At 44.8% G+C, this 13,950-nt stretch overlaps 1 protein-coding gene across 1 annotated transcript in view; it reads left to right on the top strand.

Moving 5' to 3' along the window:
• The window catches only part of rimbp2b (RIMS binding protein 2b), a 45,925-nt gene that overhangs the window by 14,329 nt on the left and 17,646 nt on the right, over window positions 1-13,950 (top strand). Inside the window, exons 7-14 of the mRNA XM_076269903.1 lie at window positions 1,318-1,391; window positions 1,618-1,727; window positions 2,487-2,578; window positions 2,654-2,692; window positions 2,786-3,536; window positions 7,874-8,025; window positions 8,859-9,632; window positions 10,066-10,206. Coding sequence (XP_076126018.1) covers window positions 1,318-1,391; window positions 1,618-1,727; window positions 2,487-2,578; window positions 2,654-2,692; window positions 2,786-3,536; window positions 7,874-8,025; window positions 8,859-9,632; window positions 10,066-10,206 — 2,133 coding nt within the window. The remainder of the gene's footprint in view (window positions 1-1,317; window positions 1,392-1,617; window positions 1,728-2,486; window positions 2,579-2,653; window positions 2,693-2,785; window positions 3,537-7,873; window positions 8,026-8,858; window positions 9,633-10,065; window positions 10,207-13,950) is intronic.

The following is a 13,950-nucleotide window of genomic DNA, read 5'->3' as shown; positions in this document are numbered from 1 at the left end:
CAATATGTTTTAAATTGTATTCATGCTATATGCTACAGTACCATACAGTATATTTATTTTATTTATTGTCATCATCACCCTGTGACATTTGCACTTTTGTAAGTGAACTTAAATCCTGAATTTTGGGTAAACTTCCACTAAAATGTCTGCCACTAAACTGCCACTTTTGACTCTTGCCTATGTAGAGACGAGCCATGGATGAATGTACTATGTCTGATGTCTATGTCTATGTCTTTGGCTTCTTATCTCTGTTTGGTGTCGTCTTGTCTGTTGTACTGTAGAGCACACTGCAGCAAATTCCTAACAACTTCTGTTGTATGACAATTAAAGTATCGAATCTTGAATCTTGAATCTTGTCACTTTACTTAGAGCTGACAAATAACACTTATGATATTGCATAGCTGTTTATAATTGTGTGCTTTAGGGAGATAAATAAAGTATAAGTATACATTATTATAACTTTATTACATATACTTATAGCTATAGATATATAGGACTACAGTAGAAGTCAAAACTCTGTATGCATCACTATACGCATTTAGCAAAGCAAAGTAGTTATGATGCGTCATAAAACTGACAAGTGAGTAGGCAGATCTTGACATATTTATAATTCATTATTCAAATCAAAATTATAATCATTCATAATTAGCTGTCATAATACATCATGAAGTTAGTTATGACGACTTGTGAATACAAATAGATGGTAATAATGAGCATTACAATGCTTTATAGACACCTTATAAAACATTATGAATGCATTCATAGTGCGTTATAAATACAACCTTCATAGAAAGTGTTACCGAATTGATATTTATTTCTTACATTATATCTATTTTCTTTCTATTTATCATGTTTTTATGCCAACTATTTTACATGACTTGGTTAACGTGAAAGATTCACATTTTATTAAACATTTAGTTGCTTATATTCTACAGTACTCATAATTAATTTGATCTTTTGAATTCCATTTCACTTGTGTCAGTCTTTACACAGCAGTGTGTACATCAGTCACACATCAAGTACACAAAAAATGACTCAATACAACGAGAATAAGGTGCATGCTACACCAGGTCTGCCACTGAATCGCTCTGTTTGCGGAACGTAAAAATTGTTTTAGGAGAGCGGGCTAATTTTTTCGAATATATGCACCACTATCCCTGCTGGTGTAGCCAATTCCATTGATTGTAGTGGAAGCAGACGTTTTGCGAACGGAGCGATTCAGTTATGTGCCCGGTGTAGCCTCCCTCACGCAGGGGATTTTCTCCAATCACCTCAAATCCTAACTGATCTACCTTTCTTCACTCCCTCCCTCAGCAGATGGACAAAGATTCTGCCCCGCGCGCCAAACCCAGGTTCACAGGGAAAGTGCGTCTGTGCGTCGCCCGCTACAGGTCAGTGTGCTGTTTTGCGTAGCAGACCTCTCTGTTTAGTACTCTTGTGCTTAGTGAGTAGTGTGTGTACTTCAAATATATTTTTTTAATTGGTGGTGTATTATTCTAATATAGCGTCATTATATCTTAAAATAACTGTAATAATACATACAAATATAATACATTAAAACTGTGTGTTCGTACTTTGGATGTTGTTCAATATGCAATGATTATTGGTGTTTGACAGTTATAATCCTTATGATGGCCCCAATGAGCATCCCGAGGCAGAGCTCCCCCTTGTGGCTGGGAAGTATCTCTACGTTTATGGGACCATGGATGAAGATGGATTCTATGACGGTGCTGTACACTACTCACCAGCATCAATGCTTTCATAATGTATTTTCAGAACATGTCGATATGGAGCAAACTGATTCTGTCTGATTCAGTTTGCACCAAATGCATTACTGCACTATCCTCCTGTTCTACCTCTCCTGCTCTACCTCTCCTGTTCTACCATTCCTGCTCTACCTCTCCTGCTCTACCTCTCCTGTTCTACCATTCCTGTTCTACCTCTCCTGTTCTACCATTCCTGCTCTACCTCTCCTGTTCTACCTCTCCTGCTCTACCTCTCCTGCTCTACCTCTCCCGTTCTACCTCTCCTGCTCTACCTCTCCTGCTCTACCTCTCCTGTTCTACCATTCCTGTTCTACCATTCCTGCTCTACCTCTCCTGCTCTACCTCTCCTGTTCTACCTCTCCTGCTCTACCTCTCCTGCTCTACCTCTCCCGTTCTACCTCTCCTGCTCTACCTCTCCTGCTCTACCTCTCCTGTTCTACCATTCCTGTTCTACCATTCCTGCTCTACCTCTCCTGCTCTACCTCTCCTGTTCTACCTCTCCTGCTCTACCTCTCCTGCTCTACCTCTCCTGTTCTACCATTCCTGTTCTACCATTCCTGCTCTACCTCTCCTGCTCTACCTCTCCTGTTCTAACTCTCCTGCTCTACCTCTCCTGCTCTACTTCTCCTATGTCCAAAACACTGTCTTCCTACTTTTATTCATACATTTCACCTCTTCATTCTTTGTTTCTCATCATGATTTGTTTTCTTTGTCTCACAGGAGAGCTGTTGGACGGCCAGCAGGGTCTCGTTCCCTCCAACTTTGTGGACTTTGTGCAGGACGACGAGTTGCCGTCTGTACCCCCCACCAGCGTCGGTGGCAGCAGCAGCGTCATCAGCAGCAGTGGCATCAGCAGCGGCATCAGCAGCGCCATTGGCAGTGCTGAGCGCAGCGTCAAAGAACCGTCCTACCTCAACCACAGCCCGGCTGTCCTGCCCGCCTCCTCCGCTTCTGCGGCCGCTACTGGGCTCTCGGCCGCCGCCGCCGCTGCTGCCGCCACGGCCACGCTCCTGTCGGAGAGTGCTCCGAAGCTGGACAGCACGGGGGCGGGCAGCGCGGCCAGCACCCTCAGCACCCTCAGCACGCTGAGCACCCTGAGTAGCCTCAGCACGCTGGGCAGCCTGGGCATGGACTTCAACCTGGGCTCCTGCAGCAACGGCATGGGGACGCTGGACGTGAGCATCGACGAGATCGGCGAAGACATCGTGCCTTACCCCCGCCGCATCAACCTGATCAAGCAGCTGGCCAAGAGCGTGATCGTGAGCTGGGAGCCGCCCGTGGTGCCGCCGGGCTGGGGCCAGGTGAGCGGCTACCAGGTGCTGGTGGACCGCGAGGTGCGCATGAGCGTGCCGTTTGGTGGGCGCACCAAGGCGCTGATCGAGAAGCTCAACCTGGCCCTCTGCACGCACCGCATCTCCATCCAGAGCATGACGGAGCGCGGGCTCTCGGACGAGCTGCGCTGCACCCTGCTGGTGGGCAAGGACGTGGTGGTGGCGCCCTACTACTTGCGCGTGGACAACATCACCCAGGCGTCGGCCGAGCTCTCCTTTATGCCCAGCAACAGCAACTACAGCCACACCATCTTCCTCAACGACGTCGAGTACGACGTGGTCAAGCCTGGCGGCTACAAGTATCAGTTCTACAACCTGAAGCCCATGACGGTGTATAAGGTGCGTGCCATGGCTAGGCCGCACCAGGTGCCCTGGCAGTTGCCTGTCGATCATCGGGAGAAAAAGGAGATCTCCGCGGAGTTCTGTACCCAACCAGCCGGTGAGACTCCTCTACCGGCTTTTATGGTTGTGATGAAGTAGATTGCTCCTAAAAGGCCTTCAGGTCAATACTGGGGACTATTTATAGTGCTTAATGTATACTTAAGCAATATGACACGAGTAGGAGTGGGGTTGGTAAGGGATATATATATCCATGCCTTGGGCCTTAGGCACAAGGTTGGAGGCTGAGTGCAGTAACCCCAGCCGTGTGTCCAACATTCGCCTTCGCAACATTCGATGCAAAAGGTGGAGTGATTACTAGCAGTAAAATGTCTAAGTGGGGATGTCCTGAGAAATCGGCACTTATCATGTCTCATGGAATGTCTCTCGTCCAATCAGAAATTAATAAATTATTTGACTGGACCTAAATAAGCATTAGCATCCAAGCAATAGTAGCATATACATATTAGTGCATAAAGATGAGGTGAACTACATAATTACAGTCTAATAATATCTTGTCCCTGGAGCCAGTGGCCTTTATCATACTCATTGCTGTTCCGCTGTGTAGTGTTGTGCTTTCAATAACACTGAATAGAAAGTGGCATCTGTGATACCCTACCAAGAGGACAAGACAGCATAATTGAGACATGGCCTAAATATAGCTCTTGTTTGTGAAACAAGCCAGCAGTCTCTTAAATATCCTCCCAGTCCTTCTGATCTATGATAAGTCGGATGCTAAGAATGGTATCTGCCACATTGTTTACTCCTATTTAGGCTGTTTATAAACCATTATATAATTCAGACATTGCCTCGCAGAGTACATTCACTGAAGTATGTTTTTTGTGCAGTAGTCCATGAAGGTCATGACATAGAGAGGCTAAATTATGTCTCCATAGACCATGTGTATGAACTGTGAATCTTAGCCTTTGGCACTGTGCTTTATACAGATAGTTATTGTGACAGAAATGTTAGCAAGTGCTTTTAATGCATAGTACATTTTACTATACAGTATACACACACACACACACACACACACACACACACACACACACACACACACACACACACACACACACACACACACACACACACACACACACACAGTGTTTATCCACAGATGCAAGATCCACCTTGGTGTCTGCCTATTTATTTGACTCACCAAGGTCTATTCTGCTCATTTCTTTCATGATTTGCATTACTGGCATTTTTAGAGGTGCTTTTCCATATAGTGGGGAGGCTGCACATGCAACATTGAGGAATGCAGTAATGATGCTTGTTTCCTCCCTAGCTAGTTAATTTATCTTAAAAGGGGGGATGAAAAGTTAAATGAAAGACAAGCCAAAGAAATGCAACTACACAGAAACAGACATATAACCAATTTAGCAATGTGTTTTGGCTAATTTGAGAGTGGGTTGTCTCTGAGAAACGTTATTGATGTGTGTAATCTGGCCGTTGCCTTTGATAAGCCCATTGCTAATTATACCATATCAGTGTAGGGAACATGAAACAGACGCGTAACTCTGTTGTGTGTTTTCCTTTACAGTGATTTCTCTGTGGCCTCTGTGCGACTAAACAGCGAGAGGCAAACCACACAGGCACACAAACCATGAATGTGTAATAAACAGAAACCCCAACAAATATGTGGTGACGCACTCAGAAACGCATTTACAAGAGATGAAAAGACAGCAGCATGAGAAGAAAATGGGGCATGAGGGATAGCGGGGTGGAATAGATAGAACAAGATGAAGGAGAGGGAGAGAGATAGATAGATAGATAGAGAGAGAGAAAAAAAATCAAGAAAGAAAAAAGGCAATAAGCAAAGGGAAGCCCTGCTTGATGTTAACGAGTCCCTCTCTCCAGTTTCGGGGAGTCTTGTGTGCACTCTCTCCCTGGAGACACCGCTGTGAGTGGCAGGCAGGCAGGCAGTAGAGAGCTGGGCTGGGCGGGGCAGAGGAGGAGGAGGAGGAGGAAGAACGGTGCTCGCGACGCGCTAACACTGAATGAACAGCAGCAGGAGGAAACTTTGCCTCTTTAAAGGGCTGCTGATGATCACAGAGACGTAGTGGAGCCCATGGCGCCTCTTCTCTGTTACACCAGCAGCAGTCTCTTCTCACAGCACTGTAAGACACACTAGGGCCTCAGCACAGCACTCTAGTTTTTAGAAGCATTTTAGCATTAACATTTTATTACCTTTTTAATATCATTTAGGTACATGAATAGCACAAATATACTGACATTAAATGTACTGTCTTTTCATAATTCCTTCATAATTATAACTTCATAACTTTATAACTTCTGTGTGCATTAACATTTTATTAACACATTTAATATAAATGTACATGAATATCACAAATATACTGATATTACATGTAGGACTACTGTCTATAATTCCTGTGTGAATTACAGAGGGATAAATTATTTTCAATCCATTAATTATCCCTGTATCACAGGAACGACTAGAGTGATATGAAATAATTGGAGTAAGCAGATCTGCCCTCTTCAGCTCCAGATGCTACTTCATGTCCCAGATCCTATTGCATTCTATTTTATTTGTTAGATATTCTATCCTGTTCAGAAAAGCAACTGAACTGATCCCCTCTGGGCTCTGCAGCTTGGCTCGTTTCCATAGCAAGTATTTTTAGCTGGAGTGTTCCCAGTGGCCTTTAGTCCCCCAAGCAGCATCTCTGTCTGATTCAGTCTCATCAGATGGACCTATATATATATGTGCACAGCACATATATGTCATAGAGCACATACACATGTCACCATGACCCTGAACAAAAAAAAGCTAAAATAAAACAAATAAAACAAATTGGGAATAGCTTTGGACACATCAGTTTAGCACTGTTGTAATGGATGTGTTGTCAGAAGAAAAGCAAACCCCTCTGTGATGTTCTTTTTGGATACATTAACTCTGAGCTTCCTATGGTGTGAATCCTGTGTTATGTGCTACCACATAATCTGTGTTCTCAAAGAGAGGAGCTGAGGAAATCATGTTATCTGCAGGCACTTGGCTTGACCTTTGCCATGCCGATGGGTGTGTTTGATAAGATAACCTTGTGCTTTTGAGCAACTTTCCCTTACAAAGGATGGTTCGTGCTCCTGGGGATCAAGATGGCAACCGACATGAACCCTCTTGAGCTCTGTGAGCGTTAGTGCTCATGTCAGTTCTTTCCACTCAATTTCTATCAGCATTCTCTCCCCTCGCCTTCCGTCCTGTCAACTATTTATTCCTTCATTCCTTTTGCTCTCCTCCCTTTTGCTCTGCTCTTTGATCTCTACCACATTTCCTCACAGCCTCTCTCCTCTCCTCTCCTCTGCTCGATAGGTCTTGTCTCCTCTCCTCCTTTCCTCTCTGGTCTCTCCTTTCCTATGCTCCTCTAACATCCTCTCCCCTCTTTTCTCAACCCTCCTTTCCTCTATACTCTTCCATCTTCTCCTCTTCTCTTCTCAATGTTCTCCTCCACCTCCCATCTTATGCATCCTCCTTTCCTATGATCCTCTATCGTTTTCTCCCCTCTTCTCCATCCTCCTCTTCTTTGTGCTCCTCCACCCTCTCCTCCTCTCCACCTTCCTCCCATCCAACCCTCACCCCACCTAGTCGCTGCTCCTCAGCAGGGGGCTGTTGATTGGTGGGCGCTACAGCTAATTGATTCGGGAGACACTTCAAACAGCATGTCATGTTAAGATCTAATCAATGGCGTGTGTGTGGAGTTGTCAGGGCTGTGTGGATTAAGAGGGGACTTCTAAGGCGCTGGGTTGGCTTAAGCCTGTGACATGACTTCAGTCTCTCTGTTTCTCACTACATTGGCCCTTCCCCTTGTGAGTCAGTGCGTTTCTTTCTACTCTTCCTCAGCTCCTGCAGTCCTTCACTACCCTGTTAGTCTTCCTCCTTTTCTCCCTTTCAACACGTCTCTCTCTCTCTCTCTCTCTCTTTATTCTCTTCTCTATACCCTTCACTCCTCTTCTGGGTTTGTCTGTTCGGTTCTTTATGCTCTTCATGTTTGTATAGCTTTCATGCGCTCTGTCACTCACTCACATATCCTGTCTACTCATCTCAGAAATTCAAACCCAGGAGGACATCCTGATGGGTTTTCATATACTTGTGCCATGCTGTGTTGAGCTCTCTACAGCTAAGAGCTTACCTCAACAGAAGGCTTTTGAAAGTCGGACACCAGTCAGTTAGCATGTGTGGAAAAACACCTTCATGACACAAGTTCTTAGTTAGCACCTATTTAGGTGAAATTGGACAATTTCCCGTGGCACACCTGATGATCTCTCACAGTGGTTGAAAATCACTGACCTAGGTTATCAGGGGGAACACTGGATGTTGTGGCAGGAGATGACTTTTGTCTGAGACTATGTTTCGTTCTCTCTGTGTTGTTACTGCCCCCACAGGCCCCCCCTTGCCTCCTCAGGAAGTGCAGGTGCAGTGTGGGCAGTCAGCGGGGGTGCTGCAGGTGCGCTGGAAACCCCCTCCACTCACCTCCAACGGCACCTCCAACGGGGCCACGGTCATCGGCTATGCTGTCTGTACAAAAGGGCAAAAGGTCAGTATGACCCCTGGTAAATGCATTCCAGTGTGTGTGTGTGTCTGTGTGTGTGTGTGTGTGTGTGTGCCTCTTCACAGCCTTTTCTACATGATGTTGTCAGATATAACAGAACTTAGCAAAAAACATCCTGTTCCGTATCTGTGCAAATATCAGAATCCCTTTGCATTTCCCCTTTAATGTTCTGGCTAAAAGCTTACACTTAAGATCTCAGTATCTGACCACAGACATGAACTGGGCTGACCTGGATACTGTTATGAAAGGTGTAGGTGGAGTATTGCATAGTCATCAATCTCACTTCCTATTAGAGTCTGTTTGTAATGGGTTTCTATTGTGCTTCTCCACTGGCTCACTCCAGTGTTAGTCTACTCACTTATGCCATCTGCTGATGAAACATCCACACGACAGCTACAGCCTCTTACACACACAGACACACACATACAGTGCACATCAGAATTATGTAATGCAAGGGGTTTACATAAGTCTCTCCAAAATTGCTCCTTAGGGGTCTTTGAACTACACTGAACACGTTTCACAGATGTGAACATTGTGCATGTCCATGTGTCAGCTGTGTGAATATGTGAATATGTACTGTATGTGTGCACTGTAAGAACTGTGTAATGCTGTTGTACAAATGTAACATTTCTTATTAATGGTCTATGTCATTGGTCAGAATCACCACATATCAGCGATCAGTTAAGAATATTAACAAACTTAATGACCCATGCATAGACATGTATTTTTCTAACTTTTATCACACATTGTTGTCTTTTTGCCTGTGTGTGTATGTGTTTTTGCACACATATGTGTCTGTCTGTGTTTGTGTGTGACAGATTGCAGAGGTGCTGTACCCCACAGCGGATTACGTCTCGGTGGAGCTGACCCGTATCCAGTGTCTTGAGGCCCGTGAGGTCATCGTGCGGACGCTGTCGTCACAGGGCGAGTCCCAGGACTCCCCCGTGGCATCCATACCCCACACCCTCCTCCGCACCTCGCCACACCCTGGACAACCACCGCCACCCCCGCCCCCACCCCCTCACCCACACCACGTTTCTCACCCCCAACCTCCACCCCCTGGCCACGTGCTGCCCCACCACCCCCCTTACCCCCAGAGCTACCCCTCCACACACCCGCAGCCTCCCCCACAGCCCCATCCGCAGCCTCTGCCTTCTCAGCCTCCTCCTCAGCATCCCCATCAACCACCGCCCCCCCACTCGGCCCCTCCCCACCCCCACCCACAGCCCCACATCCCCCACCCGCTGCCGCAGATCCCCCAGCACCCGCTCCCTAAGCCCAAGCTCCTGCCAAGTGCCAGAGACATGCATACCAAAGACCGGCTGGGCCAGCCGTGGGAGCCCGCGCCGCCAGTCCCGCGCGCCCCGTCGCCTCTGCCTCCGCACCTCGCCCCGCACCATGCCCACGCCCACGCCCACCCCCTGGCCCCCCACCACCACTCTGGGATGACCCTGGAGCCCCCCTACTTCCCGGGCCGCCGCTCACCCTCCCCGCAGAGGATCTTGCCCCAGCCTCAGGGAACGCCCATCACCAACACGGCGGCCAAGGCCATGGCCCGCGAGGCGGCACAGAGGGTGGCTGAGAACAGCCGGGTGAGCAGCCTGCAGCGGCCTCTACTGCCCTCTAGTGGCCATCGGAACAACTCACAGATACAATGTTGTGCACAATACACATGAGAAAGAGAGAGTGAGAGAGGGTTTATAAACAATACCCTGGCACATTATTTCGACCCATTTCCCAGTATATGCCATCACTGTGCTGTATTTCATTATAGTACTGTAGAGAGGGGTTTATTTCTCCTTTACTTGAATCCTTGCCTGCATGCCTTTCAATTCTTCTTGCTGTGCCACACAAATCAGGCTAATCATCTGTGCTCAGCTTATCAACAGCAGCATTAGCACATTAGGGATCACTCAGACGTGATAGACTACATGCGGAAGGGAAAAGTGAACTGTTTGAGACACCCTGTCCCGTCCTGTGTTATGAAGATGTCTACAGTAATTGGTATCTCTTTGCCACCAATAGATGGAGAAGAGAAACATCTTCAGCGAGCGCGGACACTCACTCAATTCGGACGAGGAGGAGGACGGCTACGAGTCTCCGCATGCACGACGAAGAGGTGCCTCGGTAGACGAGTTCTTGCGCGGATCTGAGTTGGGCAGACATGTAAGACACACACACACACACACACACACACTCACACACACACACACACACACACACACACACACACACACACACACACACACAAACACATATGCTGATTTGTTTCATACATATAAACACACACACACACACACACATAAACACACACACACACACACACACATGCATGTACAGTATGGACATTAAGGCTGTGTATTATGATACGCATCATGATACATGGGTCACGGTACAATACATCACAATATATTGTGATATGATACATATTGCGATATATTTCAATACTGGAAACTGGAAACATGCGTGTGTGTCACTTAATATTAATTTCTATACAAACCAAGACGGCAGATTCCTAAAGAAACGCAAGCACCCACACAATAAGTTTATCTAAATTAGCTATGTACAAAAAATTACATTTTACCGTGACTCGAAGAGCTGTAAACAGTGTTGTAAGACTGCGTGTACAAATCCGCTTGGAGCTTCAGTGGAATTTTGATTTACTGACGAGAATTCTCGGGCTAACCGTTGATGTGCCTGAGAAAGGTTGGGAATAAGCACCCACCAGCCCAGTACTAACCTCCGAGGGTGGTAAACAAAATCGGATATTTCAGGCAGTAAAAGCCCTGTTAAGAACCAAATTAGTTTAACCAAATTAATTTTGTTCAAATCTACACATCTATGGCTACTGAAAAATGTAAGGTTCATTAAGCAAATGTTATTTTGAAGTATTAATAAACACCATTGTTTTAAGAATTTTCAAACGAAATTGTTGGTAATTAGCACGTTTACAATAGACATTTTTGCAATGCTTTAATAACAAATATTGATATTTGGCAGCAGTGGCTATGCGATATATCAATATTTAAATATTGATGCACAGCCCTAATGGACATCCCAAACACACATCAACTACACTCACATCTGCAAGTGCATTTTTCTCATTTACCGTATTTTCCGGACTATAAGTCGCTCCTGAGTATAAGTCGCATTAGTCAAAAAATGCATCATGAATAGGAAAAAAAACATGTATAAGTCGCACCTGACTATAAGTCGCATTTATTTAGAAATGTATTTCACAAAATCCAAAAACAGAGACTATGTAACTGGACTATTGAAGCCAAAAAGATTAATGTTAATGAAGGAGTGAAGGCAGCCAAGAAGAGGGCCGGATAGGCCTAATTGTAAAGCAAAAGATTCACTGAAAGAAAATACCATGTGGTACACCAAAATGTAGCTAAAATGTGGAGAATACAATGCAATCAAGCATTTTGGGCAATGTGGAGTCACAAGCTGGCAGCAGATTAAATGCTCACGAGAGAGAAAAAGATGGTTTTAAAAAGACGTGACCGAAGCAAGCCAGGCATAGATCTATAGGCCCGAAGTTAATTGTAAAGCAATTTACAAAAGATTCACTGAATGAAAATGATGATATGGTACATGGACATTTAGCTAAAAATGTGGAGAATGCAATGCAATCAAGCATTTTGGGCAATGTGGAGTCAATAGCTGGCAGCAGATTAAATGCTCACGAGAGAGAAAAAGATGGTTTTAAAAAGACGTGACCGAAGCAAGCCAGGCATAGATCTATAGGCCCGACAGTAATTGTAAAGCAATTTACAAAAGATTCACTGAACAAAAATGTTGATGTGGTACATGAAAATTTAGCTAAAAATGTGGAGAATGCAATGCAATCAAGCATTTTGGGCGATGTGGAGAGACAAGCCGGCAGCAGATTAAATGCCCACGAGAGAGAAAAAGATGCGTTTTAAAAAGACTGCACAGGCCGGTTTTAATAGGACGTGCAGACCAAAGCTGCAGCAAGCAGGTGATATTTAGAAATGTATTTCACAAAATCCAAGACCAAGAACATACAGATGTAACTGGACACATAGAGGCCAAAAATATTGAGAATTCTACAGGGAATGTTAATGAAGACGAAGGAGTGAATAGTGGCAAGAGGCAAGCCGAAGGCTGCTGATGAGTGCCCGCGCTAAGCAATTTACAAAAGATTCACTGAACAAAAATGCTGATGTGGTACATGAAAATTTAGCTAAAAATGTGAAGAATGCAATGCAATCAAGCATTTTGGACGATATATTGGCACAAACTGGTAGGCCTAGCAGAACAATTGCTCGGCTGGCCACCTCCGAGAGAGCGCGAGAAAAAAAGATGCGCATTTAAAACCAGGGCCTAAATTTCAGCGCAGGATTGCGGGTATTGCGCATAAGTTATGAAGTATTGAGCATAATAATAAGTCCCACAACTCTATCATAATGAGAGAAATTCCCACACATGTTACAGTGCTGTCTGATAACATTAATCTAATAATGGAGCGGCCTGAATGCGGGACTGTTGACTGGACGGACCAACTCTGACTTCAATTGAACCTGATGCAGAGACACACACACACGCGCGCATGGACCACTTTGCTCTCTCTCTCTCCCTCTCTCATCGCTGAAGTCAAATTATAGCCTAGGAGGTGCTTCTACATCAATCGCGATCGACAGGAAAGGAAACCAAACGTTTAGCGATCAGGAACCGTCAGGAATTTTGGAAACACAGAAGCATGACAGCCTATAACGCCAGAGAACATGGATGTGTTCTCTATTTAAGGAACGTTATAATCGATTGCGGACATGAACAGACATACAGACACGGAGCGCAAAGTAGGCCTACTTTCACTTTCTAGTGTGCGTATTCAGTACGTGAAATATAATTAGTAGCAAAACAGCGATCAAATATTTTTGTTTTCGAATGTTTTCATGCATGTCTAGATAACGGGTGAGGAATGTTTAGGAGACAGACTATCGTAAATCTTCAAATTATCGCTGGGGTCTTTTTATTTAGGCTGCGCAAAGCACAGCACCTTTATTTGGGGCATGGCTTACTGTTTGATTATATTGCTAAATATCGGGACTGATGACCACTGAAATCTGCGGGGTATTTGATGGTTCACTATTAAGTTTCATGTAAGGGTGTTGGGATTTCCATCCGCTTATTGCGAGATAAGGCATCCGCTTTCATTTATTCATGGAATGTGTGTTGTGCTGAAATGGAAACTTTATTCAGCCTAAATTTAGTTATTTTTTAATCATGCATGATTTACTTTTTTTATAAAATTCGTAGGCTGATGCCTGGCAGCAACAATTGTGTTTAGCCTAAATGTAGGCTAGGTTACTGCTTCAGCCTCTGGAAAGCTCAGAAGGGGGCGGCATGCAACTGATAGCTTGAGAGCAAGGTGTTGGAGACGTGTAAGACAATGACTTTTCATTGGCAACAATATTAAACCAACAAACAATATAAAATATTAAGAAGAGCTCTTTTATGAGTTAAATTAAACCAAAATTATTACTGGCCTTTATTTGTCCAAATCTGAGGCCCAAACAGAATCCTGGCCGTAATTTGAGGATTTAGGTATGCACGTGTGTTTCAGGCATAGCGCAACCACTAATCTCTGACTGAAAGTGCACAGAACTTGTGCATTTGAGAGCGCTCTCTCGCGGCTAGACAGTAATGTTTCATGAAGGGTTCATGTCAGTTAATATGAATTAACATTTAAAAACATGTTCAATTATATATTTTTTTCATATATAAGTCGCACCTGACTATAAGTCGCAGGGCCAGCCAAACTATGAAAAAAAGTGCGACTTATAGTCCGGAAAATACGGTACATCTTTAGTTGTCTTTACACCTCAACTCTTTACACTTATGAGTACAATGCAATACACTCACAACCCCCCGACCTCT

Source organism: Alosa pseudoharengus, unplaced genomic scaffold, assembly GCF_046254945.1.
Source record: "Alosa pseudoharengus isolate Yale_2024_CS ecotype anadromous, Long Island Sound unplaced genomic scaffold, YU_APseudo_1.1 YU_APseudo_1.1_scf_6, whole genome shotgun sequence".
In the NCBI taxonomy this organism is placed as follows: domain Eukaryota; kingdom Metazoa; phylum Chordata; class Actinopteri; order Clupeiformes; family Clupeidae; genus Alosa; species Alosa pseudoharengus.
Note: the sequence above shows the minus strand (reverse complement) of the source record. Positions and strands in the feature narration are given on the sequence as shown.